This window comes from Hyla sarda, chromosome 3 (genome assembly GCF_029499605.1).
Source record: "Hyla sarda isolate aHylSar1 chromosome 3, aHylSar1.hap1, whole genome shotgun sequence".
Classification (NCBI taxonomy): Eukaryota; Metazoa; Chordata; class Amphibia; order Anura; family Hylidae; genus Hyla; species Hyla sarda.
In genome coordinates, this window is record NC_079191.1 from 68,308,240 (window position 1) to 68,322,796 (window position 14,557).

The 14,557-nt window shown below is 46.2% G+C and overlaps 1 protein-coding gene across 4 annotated transcripts in view; it reads left to right on the forward strand.

The window, feature by feature from the left end:
* The window catches only part of LOC130361383 (b(0,+)-type amino acid transporter 1-like), a 31,171-nt gene that overhangs the window by 14,099 nt on the left and 2,515 nt on the right, over window positions 1–14,557 (forward strand). For 3 of the 4 annotated variants that reach the window (XM_056564273.1, XM_056564274.1, XM_056564276.1), the window contains 4 exons: window positions 6,893–7,664; window positions 9,129–9,262; window positions 12,671–12,800; window positions 13,849–13,973. In XM_056564273.1, the coding sequence (XP_056420248.1) occupies window positions 6,924–7,664; window positions 9,129–9,262; window positions 12,671–12,800; window positions 13,849–13,973 (1,130 nt within the window). In that variant the 5' untranslated portion in view covers window positions 6,893–6,923. Of the gene's footprint in view, window positions 1–6,355; window positions 6,493–6,892; window positions 7,665–9,128; window positions 9,263–12,670; window positions 12,801–13,848; window positions 13,974–14,557 lie in introns of those variants that run through there. The other variant, XM_056564275.1, reaches the window with a different exon arrangement.

Sequence of the window (14,557 nt, forward strand, 5' to 3'; positions counted from 1 at the left end):
AAGTAGTATAAGCAATGGAGAATGTACACGCCAGCACCCACCCAATAAGATTAGAACTTATAACTTTAAATGGCTCCATTAAAATGTACATGCCCAAGTGCTGTGTTGATTGAAATGACACAGATTTGTAAATTATTTCTATTTAAAAATCATAATGCTTCCAGTACTTATCAGCTGCTTTATGCTATGGAATAAGTTGTGTAGTTCTTTCCAGTCTGACCACAGTGCTCTCTGCTACCACCTCTGTCCGTGTCAGGAACTGTTCAAAGCAGGAGAGGTGTCACGATGCCGGCTGGCAGGTAGTGGACCCTCTGTGCCAGAGAGGGATTGGCGTGGACCGTGCTAGTGGACCGGTTCTAAGCCACTACTGGTTTTCACCAGAGCCCGCCGCAAAGCGGGATGGTCTTGCTGCGGCGGTAGTGACCAGGTCGTATCCACTAGCAACGGCTCACCTCTCTGGCTGCTGAAGATAGGCGCGGTACAAGGGAGTAGGCAGAAGCAAGGTCGGACGTAGCAGAAGGTCGGGGCAGGCAGCAAGGATCGTAGTCAGGGGCAACGGCAGAAGGTCTGGAAACACTGGCAAGGGACACACAAGGAACGCTTTCACTGGCACTAAGGCAACAAGATCCGGCAAGGGAGTGCAAGGGAAGTGAGGTAATATAGGGAGTGCACAGGTGATAACTCTAATTGGAACCACTGCGCCAATCAGCGGCGCAGTGGCCCTTTAAATCGCAGAGACCCGGCGCGCGCGCGCCCTAGGGAGCGGGGCCGCGCGCGCCGGGACAGAACAGACGGGGAGCGAGTCAGGTAGGAGAGCCGGGGTGCGCATCGCGAGCGGGCGCTACCCGCATCGCGAATCGCATCCCGGCTAGCAGCAGGATCGCAGCGCCCCGGGTCAGAGGACGTGACCGGGGCGCTGCAGCGGAGGAGGTGAAGCGAGCGCTCCGGGGAGGAGCGGGAACCCGGAGCGCTCGGCGTAACAGTACCCCCCCCCTTGGGTCTCCCCCTCTTCTTGGAGCCTGAGAACCTGAGGAGCAGACTTTTGTCAAGGATGTTGTCCTCAGGTTCCCAGGATCTCTCTTCAGGACCACAACCCTCCCAGTCTACTAAAAAAAAATTTTTTCCTCTGACCTTTTTGGCAGCCAAAATCTCCTTGACCGAGAAGACGTCCGAGGAGCCGGAAACAGGAGTGGGAGGAACAGATTTGGGAGAAAAACGGTTGAGGATGAGTGGTTTGAGAAGAGAGACGTGAAAGGCATTAGGGATACGAAGAGAAGGAGGAAGAAGAAGTTTATAAGAGACAGGATTAATTTGACACAGAATTTTGAAAGGACCAAGATAGCGTGGTCCCAACTTGTAGCTAGGGACACGGAAGCGGACATATTTAGCGGAGAGCCATACCTTGTCTCCAGGGGAAAAAACGGGGGGAGCTCTTCTTTTCTTATCCGCGAACCTCTTCATGCGTGAAGAAGCCTGTAAGAGAGAATTTTGGGTCTCTCTCCATATAATGGAAAGGTCACGAGAAATTTCATCCACAGCGGGCAGACCAGAGGGCAAGGGGGTAGGGAGGGGGGGAAGAGGGTGACGGCCGTACACCACGAAAAATGGGGATTTGGAGGAAGATTCAGAGACCCTGAAGTTATACGAGAATTCGGCCCATGGAAGGAGATCTGCCCAGTCATCCTGGCGGGAGGAAACAAAATGTCGCAAATAATCACCCAGGATCTGGTTAATTCTTTCTACTTGTCCATTGGACTGGGGATGATATGCAGAGGAAAAATTTAATTTAATCTTGAGTTGTTTACAGAGAGCTCTCCAGAATTTAGACACGAATTGGACCCCTCTATCCGAGACAATCTGCGTAGGCAACCCGTGAAGACGAAAAATGTGTACAAAAAATTGTTTAGCCAACTGAGGCGCAGAAGGAAGACCAGGAAGAGGAATGAAATGTGCCATTTTGGAGAATCGATCAACGACCACCCAAATAACGGTGTTGCCACGGGAAGGGGGTAAATCAGTAATAAAATCCATACCAATCAGAGACCAAGGCTGTTCGGGGACAGGCAGAGGATGAAGAAAACCAGCGGGCTTCTGGCGAGGAGTCTTATCCCGGGCACAGATAGTGCAGGCTCGCACAAAGTCCCCAACATCCGTCTCCAGAGTTGGCCACCAATAGAAGCGGGAGATGAGTTGCACAGATTTCTTGATGCCCGCATGACCTGCGAGATGGGAGGAGTGACCCCATTTGAGGATTCCGAGGCGTTGGCGTGGAGAAACAAAGGTCTTTCCTGGAGGAGTCTGTCTGATGGAGGCAGGAGAAGTGGAGATCAGGCAGTCAGGTGGAATGATGTGTTGCGGAGGGAGATCAACTTCTGAGGCATCCGAGGAACGAGAGAGAGCATCGGCTCTAATGTTCTTATCGGCAGGACGAAAGTGAATCTCAAAATTAAATCGGGCAAAGAACAGAGACCACCGGGCCTGACGAGGATTCAGCCGTTGGGCCGACTGGAGGTAGGAGAGGTTCTTGTGGTCGGTGTAGATAATAACAGGAAATCTTGATCCCTCCAGCAGATGCCTCCATTCCTCAAGTGCTAATTTAATGGCTAGAAGTTCTCGATCCCCGATGGAGTAGTTCCTCTCCGCTGGAGAGAAGGTCCTAGAGAAAAAACCACAAGTGACAGCATGCCCGGAAGGATTTTTTTGTAGAAGAACAGCTCCAGCTCCTACTGAGGAGGCATCAACCTCCAATAGGAAGGGTTTGGAAGGGTCAGGTCTGGAGAGCACGGGAGCCGAAGAAAAGGCAGACTTGAGTTGTTTAAAGGAGTCTTCTGCTTGAGGAGGCCAGGACTTGGGATCAGCATTTTTCTTGGTTAAAGCCACGATAGGAGCCACAATGGTAGAAAAATGTGGAATAAATTGCCTGTAATAATTGGCGAACCCCAAAAAGCGTTGGATAGCACGGAGTCCGGAGGGGCGTGGCCAATTTAAGACGGCAGAGAGTTTGTCTGGATCCATCTGTAGTCCCTGGCCAGAGACCAAATATCCTAGAAAAGGAAGAGATTGGCATTCAAACAGACATTTCTCAATTTTGGCATAGAGTTGGTTGTCACGAAGTCTCTGAAGAACCATACGGACATGCCGGCGGTGTTCCTCTAGATTGGCAGAAAAAATTAGGATATCGTCCAGATATACCACAACACAGGAGTATAATAGATCACGAAAAATTTCATTGACAAAGTCTTGGAAGACGGCAGGGGCATTGCACAGTCCAAAGGGCATGACCAGATACTCAAAGTGTCCATCTCTGGTGTTAAATGCCGTTTTCCACTCGTCCCCCTCTCTGATGCGGATGAGGTTATAGGCGCCTCTTAAGTCCAATTTAGTGAAGATGTGGGCACCTTGGAGGCGATCAAAGAGTTCAGAGATGAGGGGTAAGGGGTAGCGGTTCTTAACCGTGATTTTATTAAGACCGCGGTAGTCAATGCAAGGACGTAGGGAGCCATCTTTTTTGGAGACAAAGAAAAATCCGGCTCCGGCAGGAGAGGAGGATTTACGGATAAAGCCCCTTTTTAGATTCTCCTGGACGTATTCGGACATGGCAAGAGTCTCTGGGGCAGAGAGAGGATAAATTCTGCCCCGGGGTGGAGTAGTACCCGGGAGGAGGTCGATAGGGCAATCATAAGGCCTGTGAGGAGGTAGAGTCTCAGCTTGTTTTTTGCAGAAAACATCCGCGAAGTCCATATAGGCCTTGGGGAGACCGGTTACTGGAGGAACCACAGAGTTACGGCAAGGGTTACTGGGAACCGGTTTTAGACAGTTCTTGGAACAAGAGGACCCCCAACTCTTGATCTCCCCAGTGGACCAATCCAGGGTTGGGGAATGAAGTTGAAGCCAGGGAAGTCCAAGGAGAATCTCCGAGGTGCAATTGGGGAGGACCAAAAGTTCAATCCTCTCATGATGAGATCCGATGCTCATAAGAAGGGGCTCCGTGCGGAAACGTATGGTACAGTCCAATCTTTCATTATTTACACAATTGATGTAGAGGGGTCTGGCGAGACTGGTCACAGGGATGTTGAACCTGTTGACGAGAGAGGCCAAAATAAAATTTCCTGCAGAACCAGAGTCCAAGAAGGCCACTGTAGAGAAGGAGAAGGCAGAAGCAGACATCCGCACAGGCACAGTAAGACGTGGAGAAGCAGAGTAGACATCAAGGACTGTCTCACCTTTGTGCGGAGTCAGCGTACGTCTTTCCAGGCGGGGAGGACGGATAGGACAATCCCTCAGGAAGTGTTCGGTACTAGCACAGTACAGGCAGAGGTTCTCCATACGGCGTCGTGTCCTCTCTTGAGGTGTCAGGCGAGACCGGTCGACCTGCATAGCCTCCACGGCGGGAGGCACAGGAACAGATTGCAGGGGACCAGAGGAGAGAGGAGCCGAGGAGACGAAACGCCTCGTGCGAACAGAGTCCATATCTTGGCGGAGTTCCTGACGCCTTTCAGAAAAACGCATGTCAATGCGAGTGGCTAGGTGAATAAGTTCATGTAGATTAGCAGGAATTTCTCGTGCGGCCAGAACATCTTTAATGTTGCTGGATAGGCCTTTTTTGAAGGTCGCGCAGAGGGCCTCATTATTCCAGGACAATTCTGAAGCAAGTGTACGGAATTGTACGGCATACTCGCCAACGGAAGAATTACCCTGGACCAGGTTCAACAGGGCAGTCTCAGCAGAAGAGGCTCGGGCAGGTTCCTCAAAGACACTTCGGATTTCCGAGAAGAAGGAGTGTACTGAGGCAGTGACGGGGTCATTGCGGTCCCAGAGCGGTGTGGCCCATGACAGGGCTTTTCCGGACAGAAGACTGACTACGAAAGCCACCTTAGACCTTTCAGTGGGAAACAGGTCCGACATCATCTCCAGATGCAGGGAACATTGGGAAAGGAAGCCACGGCAAAACTTAGAGTCCCCATCAAACTTATCCGGCAAGGATAAGCGTATCCCAGGAGCGGCCACTCGCTGCGGAGGAGGTGCAGGAGCTGGCGGAGGAGATGACTGCTGAAGCTGTGGTAGCAACTGTTGTAGCATAACGGTCAGTTGAGACAGCTGTTGGCCTTGTTGCGCAATCTGTTGTGACTGCTGGGCGACCACCGTGGTGAGGTCAGCGACAACTGGCAGAGGAACTTCAGCGGGATCCATGGCCGGATCTACTGTCACGATGCCGGCTGGCAGGTAGTGGACCCTCTGTGCCAGAGAGGGATTGGCGTGGACCGTGCTAGTGGACCGGTTCTAAGCCACTACTGGTTTTCACCAGAGCCCGCCGCAAAGCGGGATGGTCTTGCTGCGGCGGTAGTGACCAGGTCGTATCCACTAGCAACGGCTCACCTCTCTGGCTGCTGAAGATAGGCGCGGTACAAGGGAGTAGGCAGAAGCAAGGTCGGACGTAGCAGAAGGTCGGGGCAGGCAGCAAGGATCGTAGTCAGGGGCAACGGCAGAAGGTCTGGAAACACTGGCAAGGGACACACAAGGAACGCTTTCACTGGCACTAAGGCAACAAGATCCGGCAAGGGAGTGCAAGGGAAGTGAGGTAATATAGGGAGTGCACAGGTGATAACTCTAATTGGAACCACTGCGCCAATCAGCGGCGCAGTGGCCCTTTAAATCGCAGAGACCCGGCGCGCGCGCGCCCTAGGGAGCGGGGCCGCGCGCGCCGGGACAGAACAGACGGGGAGCGAGTCAGGTAGGAGAGCCGGGGTGCGCATCGCGAGCGGGCGCTACCCGCATCGCGAATCGCATCCCGGCTAGCAGCAGGATCGCAGCGCCCCGGGTCAGAGGACGTGACCGGGGCGCTGCAGCGGAGGAGGTGAAGCGAGCGCTCCGGGGAGGAGCGGGAACCCGGAGCGCTCGGCGTAACAAGAGGTTTGTTATGGGATTTTGCTTATGCTTTGGACAGTTCTTGAAATTGACCGAGATGGCAGCAGAGAGCACTGTGTTGTTAGACTGGAAAGAACTACACAACTTCCTCTGGAGCATACAGCAGCTGGTAAGTATTAAAAGGGTTAAGATTTATGAATAGAAGTAATTTACAAGTCTGTATAATTTTCTGGCACCAGTTGATTTGAAAACATTCACCTTTACAGTTGGAAGTTTTAATCTCAATGGGTGCTGCATTGTGTTTTATGCACTTTATGTGGATGTGCACCCCAGGATTATAAATACCTATCTGCATTTCTCATCATTGGATAGCAAGTCATACTGTGTATTCTTTTTGGGATCAGTGGTGCCAGTCTGTGTCTTTCTCTCAGCCTAGTGTAATACAAAGCAGGGTCTGTTGCTCAATATCACACTAACACATCTCCGTCATACACTGCCAACTACAGAGAGCCAGCTGACACATTGGCACCATGGCGAAGGTACAAAATACCTGCGGATAACACAGACAGGAAGTAATGTGGCTGCCAGCTCATGGATCCTTGAGGAAATAAGGTGGCATTCACACAGGTGGGTTAAGAGGGCAGCATACAAACTATAGCATGTTATTTCGGATGTTGTATATTCAGAGGCATAAGGAAGCATTGCATCTAGGGAAGGTTCTCTCTATACATACTGTGCTGTCAAGTAGTGTCTGTACAGCTCCATCCGCGTGCTGCCATATAGGCTCCATACACTGGCCAAGACCATAAGCCCTATCTTTCAGCATAGTTTATTGTAGTATCCATGAGTTACCGATCCCTCATCACTAACCATAATACATGATTTATTGGCTCTTTTGTAACAGATCATTAACCATAATGATATAGAACTTGCTATGTTCTTTGTACGTGTGTCACTTTAATAATTAACTTTACGTGTTAATTTCAAATGTTATGTAGTGAACAGACGCAGTTGTCATCTCTTTCAGAAGCATCTGATCAGAGAACACAACCTACAAGATGGGGATAAAGGATCCATCTTCAACCTCGGCTATAGAAAAAATGGACAATGACAGTGGGAAGATCCATTTGAAACAGGAGCTCGGCCTGATAAGTGCTGTGTCAATGATAGCCGGCACCATGATTGGCTCTGGGATCTTCATGTCTCCTCAATGGGTCCTGTATTACATGGGGAGTCCTGGGGCTAGTCTCCTAATATGGGCAGCTTGTGGCCTCCTGGCTATGCTAGGAGCTCTATCCTATGCTGAACTTGGAACTGTCATCAAGGAATCTGGAGGAGAATACATATATATTTTAAGGAATGTTGGCCCCTTACCTGCCTTCCTTCTGGTCTACAGCTCGGTCATTGTGGTGAGGCCGGCTAGCATAGCTGTGGTCTCCCTAAGTTTTGCAGAATACGTCGTGGCTGCTTTCTTCTCAGACTGTTCTTCTCCACAAGTCGTCCTCAAGTGCACAGCAGTGACCTGTGTCCTGGTCCTGGGAATTATCAATTGCCTAAATGTCAGACTTGCCATGTCCATCATGAACTTCTTCACAGCGGCTAAGCTGATAGTCCTGGTTGTAATAATTGTGGGTGGTGTAGTCCTTTTAGTCAAAGGAAACACTCAGGTTTTACAGAACGCCTTTGAAAACACAGCCGTGGGTTTTGGTCCTGTTGGGGTGGCTTTTTATCAAGGACTCTGGTCCTACGATGGATGGAATAATCTGAATTATATGACAGAGGAACTGAAGAACCCTGAGGTTAGTAATGTATCCTTAAAGGAGTTGTCCCATCTAGTCAACCTCTTGTCTAAATATGAATCCACTGGCTAGTTATCACCAAGGGAAGCCACAGGAATTATACATTGCTTCGGCTGCAGCCACTGCTGGAGAAAAGTGATATTGCACGGTATCTATTCAGTTGAATGGGCCACCATGTCATATATAGTCATGCTGGGTTCTCTCATGAGACCCTGTACGGCCTCTCTGTTCTCTGGCTAAGAGTAGGTGATGGAGTGGATGTAAGGTTTGAGAAAGAGAAGCTGTGAAAAGTTCAGTGCTAGACCCCCCTCACAAAAAACAAGCCCCATAGTAGTGTCAGAGTCTGCCCCTATGGTAGGCATATTACTGACTGTATGTAGGTGTAAATATAGTATAAATAATCTCATTGTGGAGAGTAGCAGGGTTGTCAATATTAGGCTCACATCTGTGTTGGAGGCTCTATCGCAGATTCCATTTAAATAATGCTGCATGTAGTATTTCTAGTCCTATTAGAATCCAGCAAAATGACAGGCACCAGGCAAAAACGCAAAATACCCCATTTAAGGATTATCTAGTGTTTTCTAAAAAAAAATTATATGGTACTAGGGTGTGAGAATAATAGAAAAAAAATCTTAAACCCGCTGATTCTATTTGCCTCTGTCCGATCTCCGATCTTCTCTCTTCTTCCTGTTTCCAAGATGAGCGATTGTTGCAGGACCTGCCTGCTCAGCCAATCACTGGTCGAGAAAGGTGACGGCTACAGGCAGTGATTGGCTGAGCCAGCAGGTCCTGCTCCGAACACTCATCTCGGAAACAGAAAGAAGACAGAAGTTTAAGGGACTGGACAAAACAGTTTATATTTTTGGCTAAAAATGTAAATTGACTAAAACGAGGACCAAATACTGACTAAAAACAGCCTATTACCATCATCTTTTGAATTTTATCTTATTAATTGTTTAAAGGGAAGCAGGTGATCTGTGAGCTCTTAAAAGGAAAATGTTTCTCGGACCTCTAAAAAAAAGAGAGAATATGAAGAAAGAATATGAAATAAAAAGTATAATGTTTTTGGAAAAATGTTTTTCAATTCTAAAAAAAAATGCTGAAGGGAAAGGGTTTGGAAAGGGAAAAATGATACCCTTCTGTCACTCCTGGTCCAGCACGACCACTGTTTGGGAGCCCCGGTGATGCATTCTACGGTGGACCGGTGACATCCAAGAGGAAGTGCATTGCCACATGGCCACCGAGAACAGTAATTGGCATGGAGAGTAAAGATTGTTGTTTTGTTTTTTTAATTTTTTTTTTTTCGTTCCTCTTCCTTATCGCGGCCCCCTGGCATTTTTATGCAATTGAAATAGCCCCTAAATTTGAGTTACACTTTAATGTAGTATACAACCCCCTTAACACGGCCTCTGTAAAGTCAAACTCTGTAACTTGGTATCATGACTAGTTTCATGTATGTTCTAGGTGAACCTTCCTCGAGCTGTGATGATTGCAATCCCTCTTGTCACGTGTATTTACCTTCTGGCTAATATCAGCTATTTTGCAGCGATGACTCCACAGGAACTACTTACATCAGATGCTGTCGCCATCAGTTGGGGGTCAGTCTTTACATCTCTGAATTTTTATAATATTAGCAGTCAATTTCTAGATTATTATTTGCAATATTTGCCAACCTGAGCACCTCCAGCTATTGCAAAACTACAAATACCATAACAACCTTTGCATGCTGGAGGTTATAGTCTTGCAACAGCTGGTTAGCCACAGGTTAAAGGAGTACTCCCGTGGAAAACTTTTTTTTTTTAAATCAACTGGTGCCAGAAAGTTAAACAGATTTCTAAATGACTTCTATTACAAAAACTTAATCCTTCCAATACAATTTATGGGCTGTATACTACAGAGGAAATGCTTTTCTTTTTGGATTTCTCTGATGTCATGACCACAGTGCTCTCTGCTGACCTCTGCTGTCCATTTTAGAAACTGTCCAGAGCAGCATATGTTTGCTATGGGGATTTTCTCCTGCTCTGGACAGTTCCAAAAAATGGACAGCAGAGGTCAGCAGAGAGCACTGCGGTCATGACATCAGAGAAATCCAAAAAGTAAAGCATTTCTTCTCTAGTATACAGCCCATAAAAAGTACTGGAAGGATTAAGATTGTTTAATAGAAGTCATTTACAAATCTGTTTAACTTTCTGGCACCAGTTCATTAAAAAAAAAAAAAAAAAAGTTTTCCACGGGAGTACCCCTTTAAGGCTCATCCTCACAGATCTATATTTTTTTGTTTCTGACCTTTTCCATCTTAAGACTATATAAAAGCACAAAGGTGCCTGAATATATAGTGTATATATATATATATATATATATATATATATCCAAGAACCCAGAGGTGATGTTTGACCTAGTTTGATATAAAAAACCTTCATCCTTTTCAAAGTAAAGGTCTGCAGCAGCTGGTACATTGCTGCGGGTGCGGAAGAACCTCTATAGGGTGCACGGTGCCGGTCTACAATATCACCCTCTAAATGATATTTTTTAATTAGTACCATTAGCCGCATTCTGGTGACATTTTTTTTTTTTAAATAATGGACACTGGGTGCTTTAAAAGTTAAGAACAAACCACCTGTGTTCTCCTACAGACTTACTATACAGACTTTTTTTACTACTATTTCTATTCAGTAAACGTTGCAGGCAATTTTGAGAATTTGTATGAAATTTTAGTACAATTCAGCATTTTTATATCTTTTTTTTAATAATATTATCCTATGATATCTATTTTTATGTACTTACTGCCTACTACCAGCAAGGGCCCTGCTGGGGGAAGCATTGTTTTATGTTGACAATAATATTCTTCTAATTTATAAAATTTTTCAATAAAACATCTCTTATATATCAGTCGCAATTTGCCATATATCTAGATCTTGAGCACTAGTTACATTAGATTTTTCTATTTAAGAACAAAACATACTTGCCCGTTCCGTTCTGAAGGGGCCGGGTTCTCACTGCTCCCTGCTTCCTGTGACCTGTCCACCCTGTGGTATGCCGGCAGAGTTTAGGGTGGGTCACGACTGCGAGTGAGTGTGCGTTACCTGCAGGGTCGACACGTCAGAGGATGTGGGGAGCAGTAATGAGCAGTAGGGATCTGTCTGTCAGCGTGGCAACTGCAGGGGATCAGGGCAGATGAATGTGCTTTATGTTTTATTTTTAAACTACCCAGAATTCACTATAAAAAAAAAAAACACTAAAGTGATCCTCAGCTGATTTCTGCTGGCCTATCTGAGAGCAAGATATGGTAGAAGAAGGTTGGCCCAGCCTTTACAAGCTTGAAAAAGGCTCTAGTGTTGAGCTGAAACGTTGCTGTTGGTAACATGTGGTGAATAAACTCACAGTTTTTTTAAAATATATTTTTGGAGTGCTGCGCCATTTTTTTGTTGGATATCTTAAGGGGTCTCCAGACCTAGGACGCTTGGCACCCACATGCATTATTTTGGGAGTGCTGCAACTATTCCGGTATTTATACTTATCCGGGCCTCACTTTCTGGCGCCGTTATTACGTCATTACGCACGCCGCGCCGGCGCAGCAGCATAATAACGTCACTAGGAAGCGAGGCCCGGACCCTGGGGAAGATGCAGAAGAAGCCGGAGGATCCCAAAGAAGACACCGGAGCAGCGGGACAGCATCGGGAGCCCCTGGGACAGCATCGGGAGCGGTGAGGACCTGGTCCGGGGCAGCGGGGACAGGTGAGTACAGCTTCCTATACTTTACATTGCACGGATCACTCAACATACGATGGATTCGTCAAACGATGGGTCGTTTGGAACGAATTACCATCGTATTTTGAGGGACCACTGTGTGTATATATATATATATATATATATATATATATATATATATATCTGATTTGGAGCAGGATTTCTCAATGAAAAGTAGAATAAATCCTGACAGGACTCTTAGGAGAGACAGTGAGAGTCCTGCTAACCCCACCTAATGATTGACAGCTTCCTCTGTACACACACTGATACAAGATATGGTAGAGCTGTCAATCAGCCTTTGTAGACAAGATTAGCAGGACTCTCACTGTGCAGAACATTCTGGTCAGGATCTGACTCACTAACTAGAGAAAAGGTTCCCCCTCTAATCCTGGGCTAAGGCATGGAGATAGGACAACTCCTGGACATGTGACCAGATACTGCTTTTTATATATTTTCTGCAAATGCAATTCAGGCTCAGTTTAGCAAAATTTTAACCCACTGCATGAAATGCATGTCAGTGTATGCATGTTTAACCAGAGAAATACGAGAATATCCATATACAATGTAGAACAGTTATATAGACCTTGAGCACTTTTGGTACATGATTTACTTAAACATTATGACACTACAGCCTCCTGAATTAAAGGGGAATTCCAGGAGATTCTGCATTCTTGTGCACTAGGGATTACTGTGGTCTCAAGCCTTTCCCAGCTTGCTTTGCAAGTTGAGACAACGCGTAGCAAGTCAGCTGATAACAGGGAGCTTGGCGGCTTGTTGTCTATCCGGACAAATTAGCACCCTGATGACATGTGCGGCCCATCTGTACGTCCTGCCGCTCCAGTGTTGATCATGTCCCCCACTGTCACATGATCTTATGTTAGCAGGGACGTGTTTAACACAGGCACAGCGAGCTGTAGAGATTGGCCGCACACATCATCAGAAGGCTGGGTTGTTAAGGAATATGAAAAGCAGCCAAGCCCCTTGTGATCAGCTGACTTGCGACATATTGTTTCGAGCCTCACTGCAAGCTGGGAAAGTGCAAAAGAATGTGGATGCTCCGAGGGCATGAAAATACAAAAAAGCCATGATCAACCCCAGACCGATAATACAAGTTAATTGAAACTATACGTAACTTGGCATCAGGGGCACATAGCTTGAAAGTTCATAAATCCTGGAATACCCCTTTAAGTTTGTTGTTACAGCTGTGCTGGGCCACCACATTTATCATACTGTATTTACCAATTAACCCTTTCCTGTAGATTGAAGGTGCTGGGGACGTGGACATGGATTATCAGTTTGGGTGTTGCACTTTCTACTTTTGGCTCTGCGAATGGAACTCTCTTCAGTGGAGGACGAGTGTGCTATAAGGCTGCCATGGAAGGACATCTGGTAATAAACAACCCATACTTACCCCTTTCTGTGCTTGTTTCATCAAAAACATAAATTGCTTACTAGGAATGAACCTAATATTATCTATTCTTGTGATATCTGCCCCCATGTTGCTTGGTTTTATGTTTACAACCTTCCATGTACACCAGACAAAACTCACCATTGATTCTAGATACAGACTACTGATGTAATTGCTGCCCACCCACTCCTACTCTGGTCTGCTGTGCTAGTTGTTGGAAAGTTTTTAGATTTCTTCAACTGCTCCCTATCAAGTTTGGGTGCACTGTACTTACTGTTGGGGGGATCAGCTATACAAAGAGATATCTCCATGTCTATATAGATAATTAACAATTTTAATATTTTTTATAGACATGAATGGAGGGGGTGTGACGTAATGTCCAGAGGGGGCGTGGCGTGACGCCACATCTCCAGTCCAAGAAACACAAAGGTTTTTGAGACTAGAGAAGCAGAACCACATAGAATGCAGGTGCTGCATGGAGATCGTGGTGGGTCCCAGCAGCTGCACGGAGATCGTGGTGGTCCCAAGTCTTTTGGATAGGGGATAAGATGTCTTTGGCCGGAATACACCTTTAAGGGAGCGAACATAGTGTACTGGCAACTATGTTTGTTTGTATTTTTTTTTTTTTTCTTTTTAAGGACTAAAAAAATATTGTCTACTTGGTGTTAACTCCCACAAAAAAAAAGATATGTCCATAAAACAGTACAAGTCATGTATGAGAGTGTTTGGCACACATTTGCAATAGTAAATCTGGCCTGCAGGGACTAGTAGACTGTTCAATCAATTACTCAATAAGCTTGCCATGCGTACGCTATAGTATATGTTAGGATAACTTTTTCCTGGGTTTTTCTGAATCTGCCCTAATATGCTCAACCTATAGCCGAACTATTCCACAGACAGATGTATTGGGCATTATGAGTGAAATTCCCTGCAAGAAATGCTGTCCTCAAATTACAAACATTGAACTTTTTTTTCCTGAAAATTACCTTAATTTAATTATGTTTTTTAAAGCTTTTTTTTATTTCATAGCCAGACGCTCTCTCCATGATCCACGTGAAGCGCTTAACACCATCTCCTGCCCTCATTTTCACATGTATCATGTCAATAATAATGATCATTCCGGGAGACTTCAGTAGTATTGTCAATTTCTTCAGGTTGGTGCATGTTCTTGTAATATATAAAGATGTAGCATATTGGAGCTGTCAGTATTCTATTGTGTCTGTAAATTGACATTGGATATTACCGTTCCCGACACAGTCACAAAAGTCACACTGTGAAAAGGAACAAACCCCAGTCATCTATGGAGAGTCAAAGTATTTTATAAACAGATATTTTAAGTATCTTACAGGTCCTTCTTCACGAAAATCTGACACCCTGTTTACTCCAATATACTGGGTTATGGTGTGTGTGAGTGAACAGCTTTACAGCTTACTTAAATCCATTCAGTATATGCAAAGTTCTGGCACTGTGTAAACTTCAGCTGCATAGCGCTCCAACATGCATTGGAGGAGGGGAGCAGGCTCACCCAGCTCCAATGCCTCCTCCATATTTTCATTATATGCTAATGAATGCCATGGGTGATCGCTCTGCTCTCTATGCGCTTACCTGCCCCATTCATAACATAATAATGATGGGGAACAGGGCTGACAGAGAATATGGAGGAGGCAGGGGAGCTGGGTGAGTCGGTTCCCTGTCTCCAATGCATGCTGGAGCGATATGCAGCTGAAGCTTACAGAGC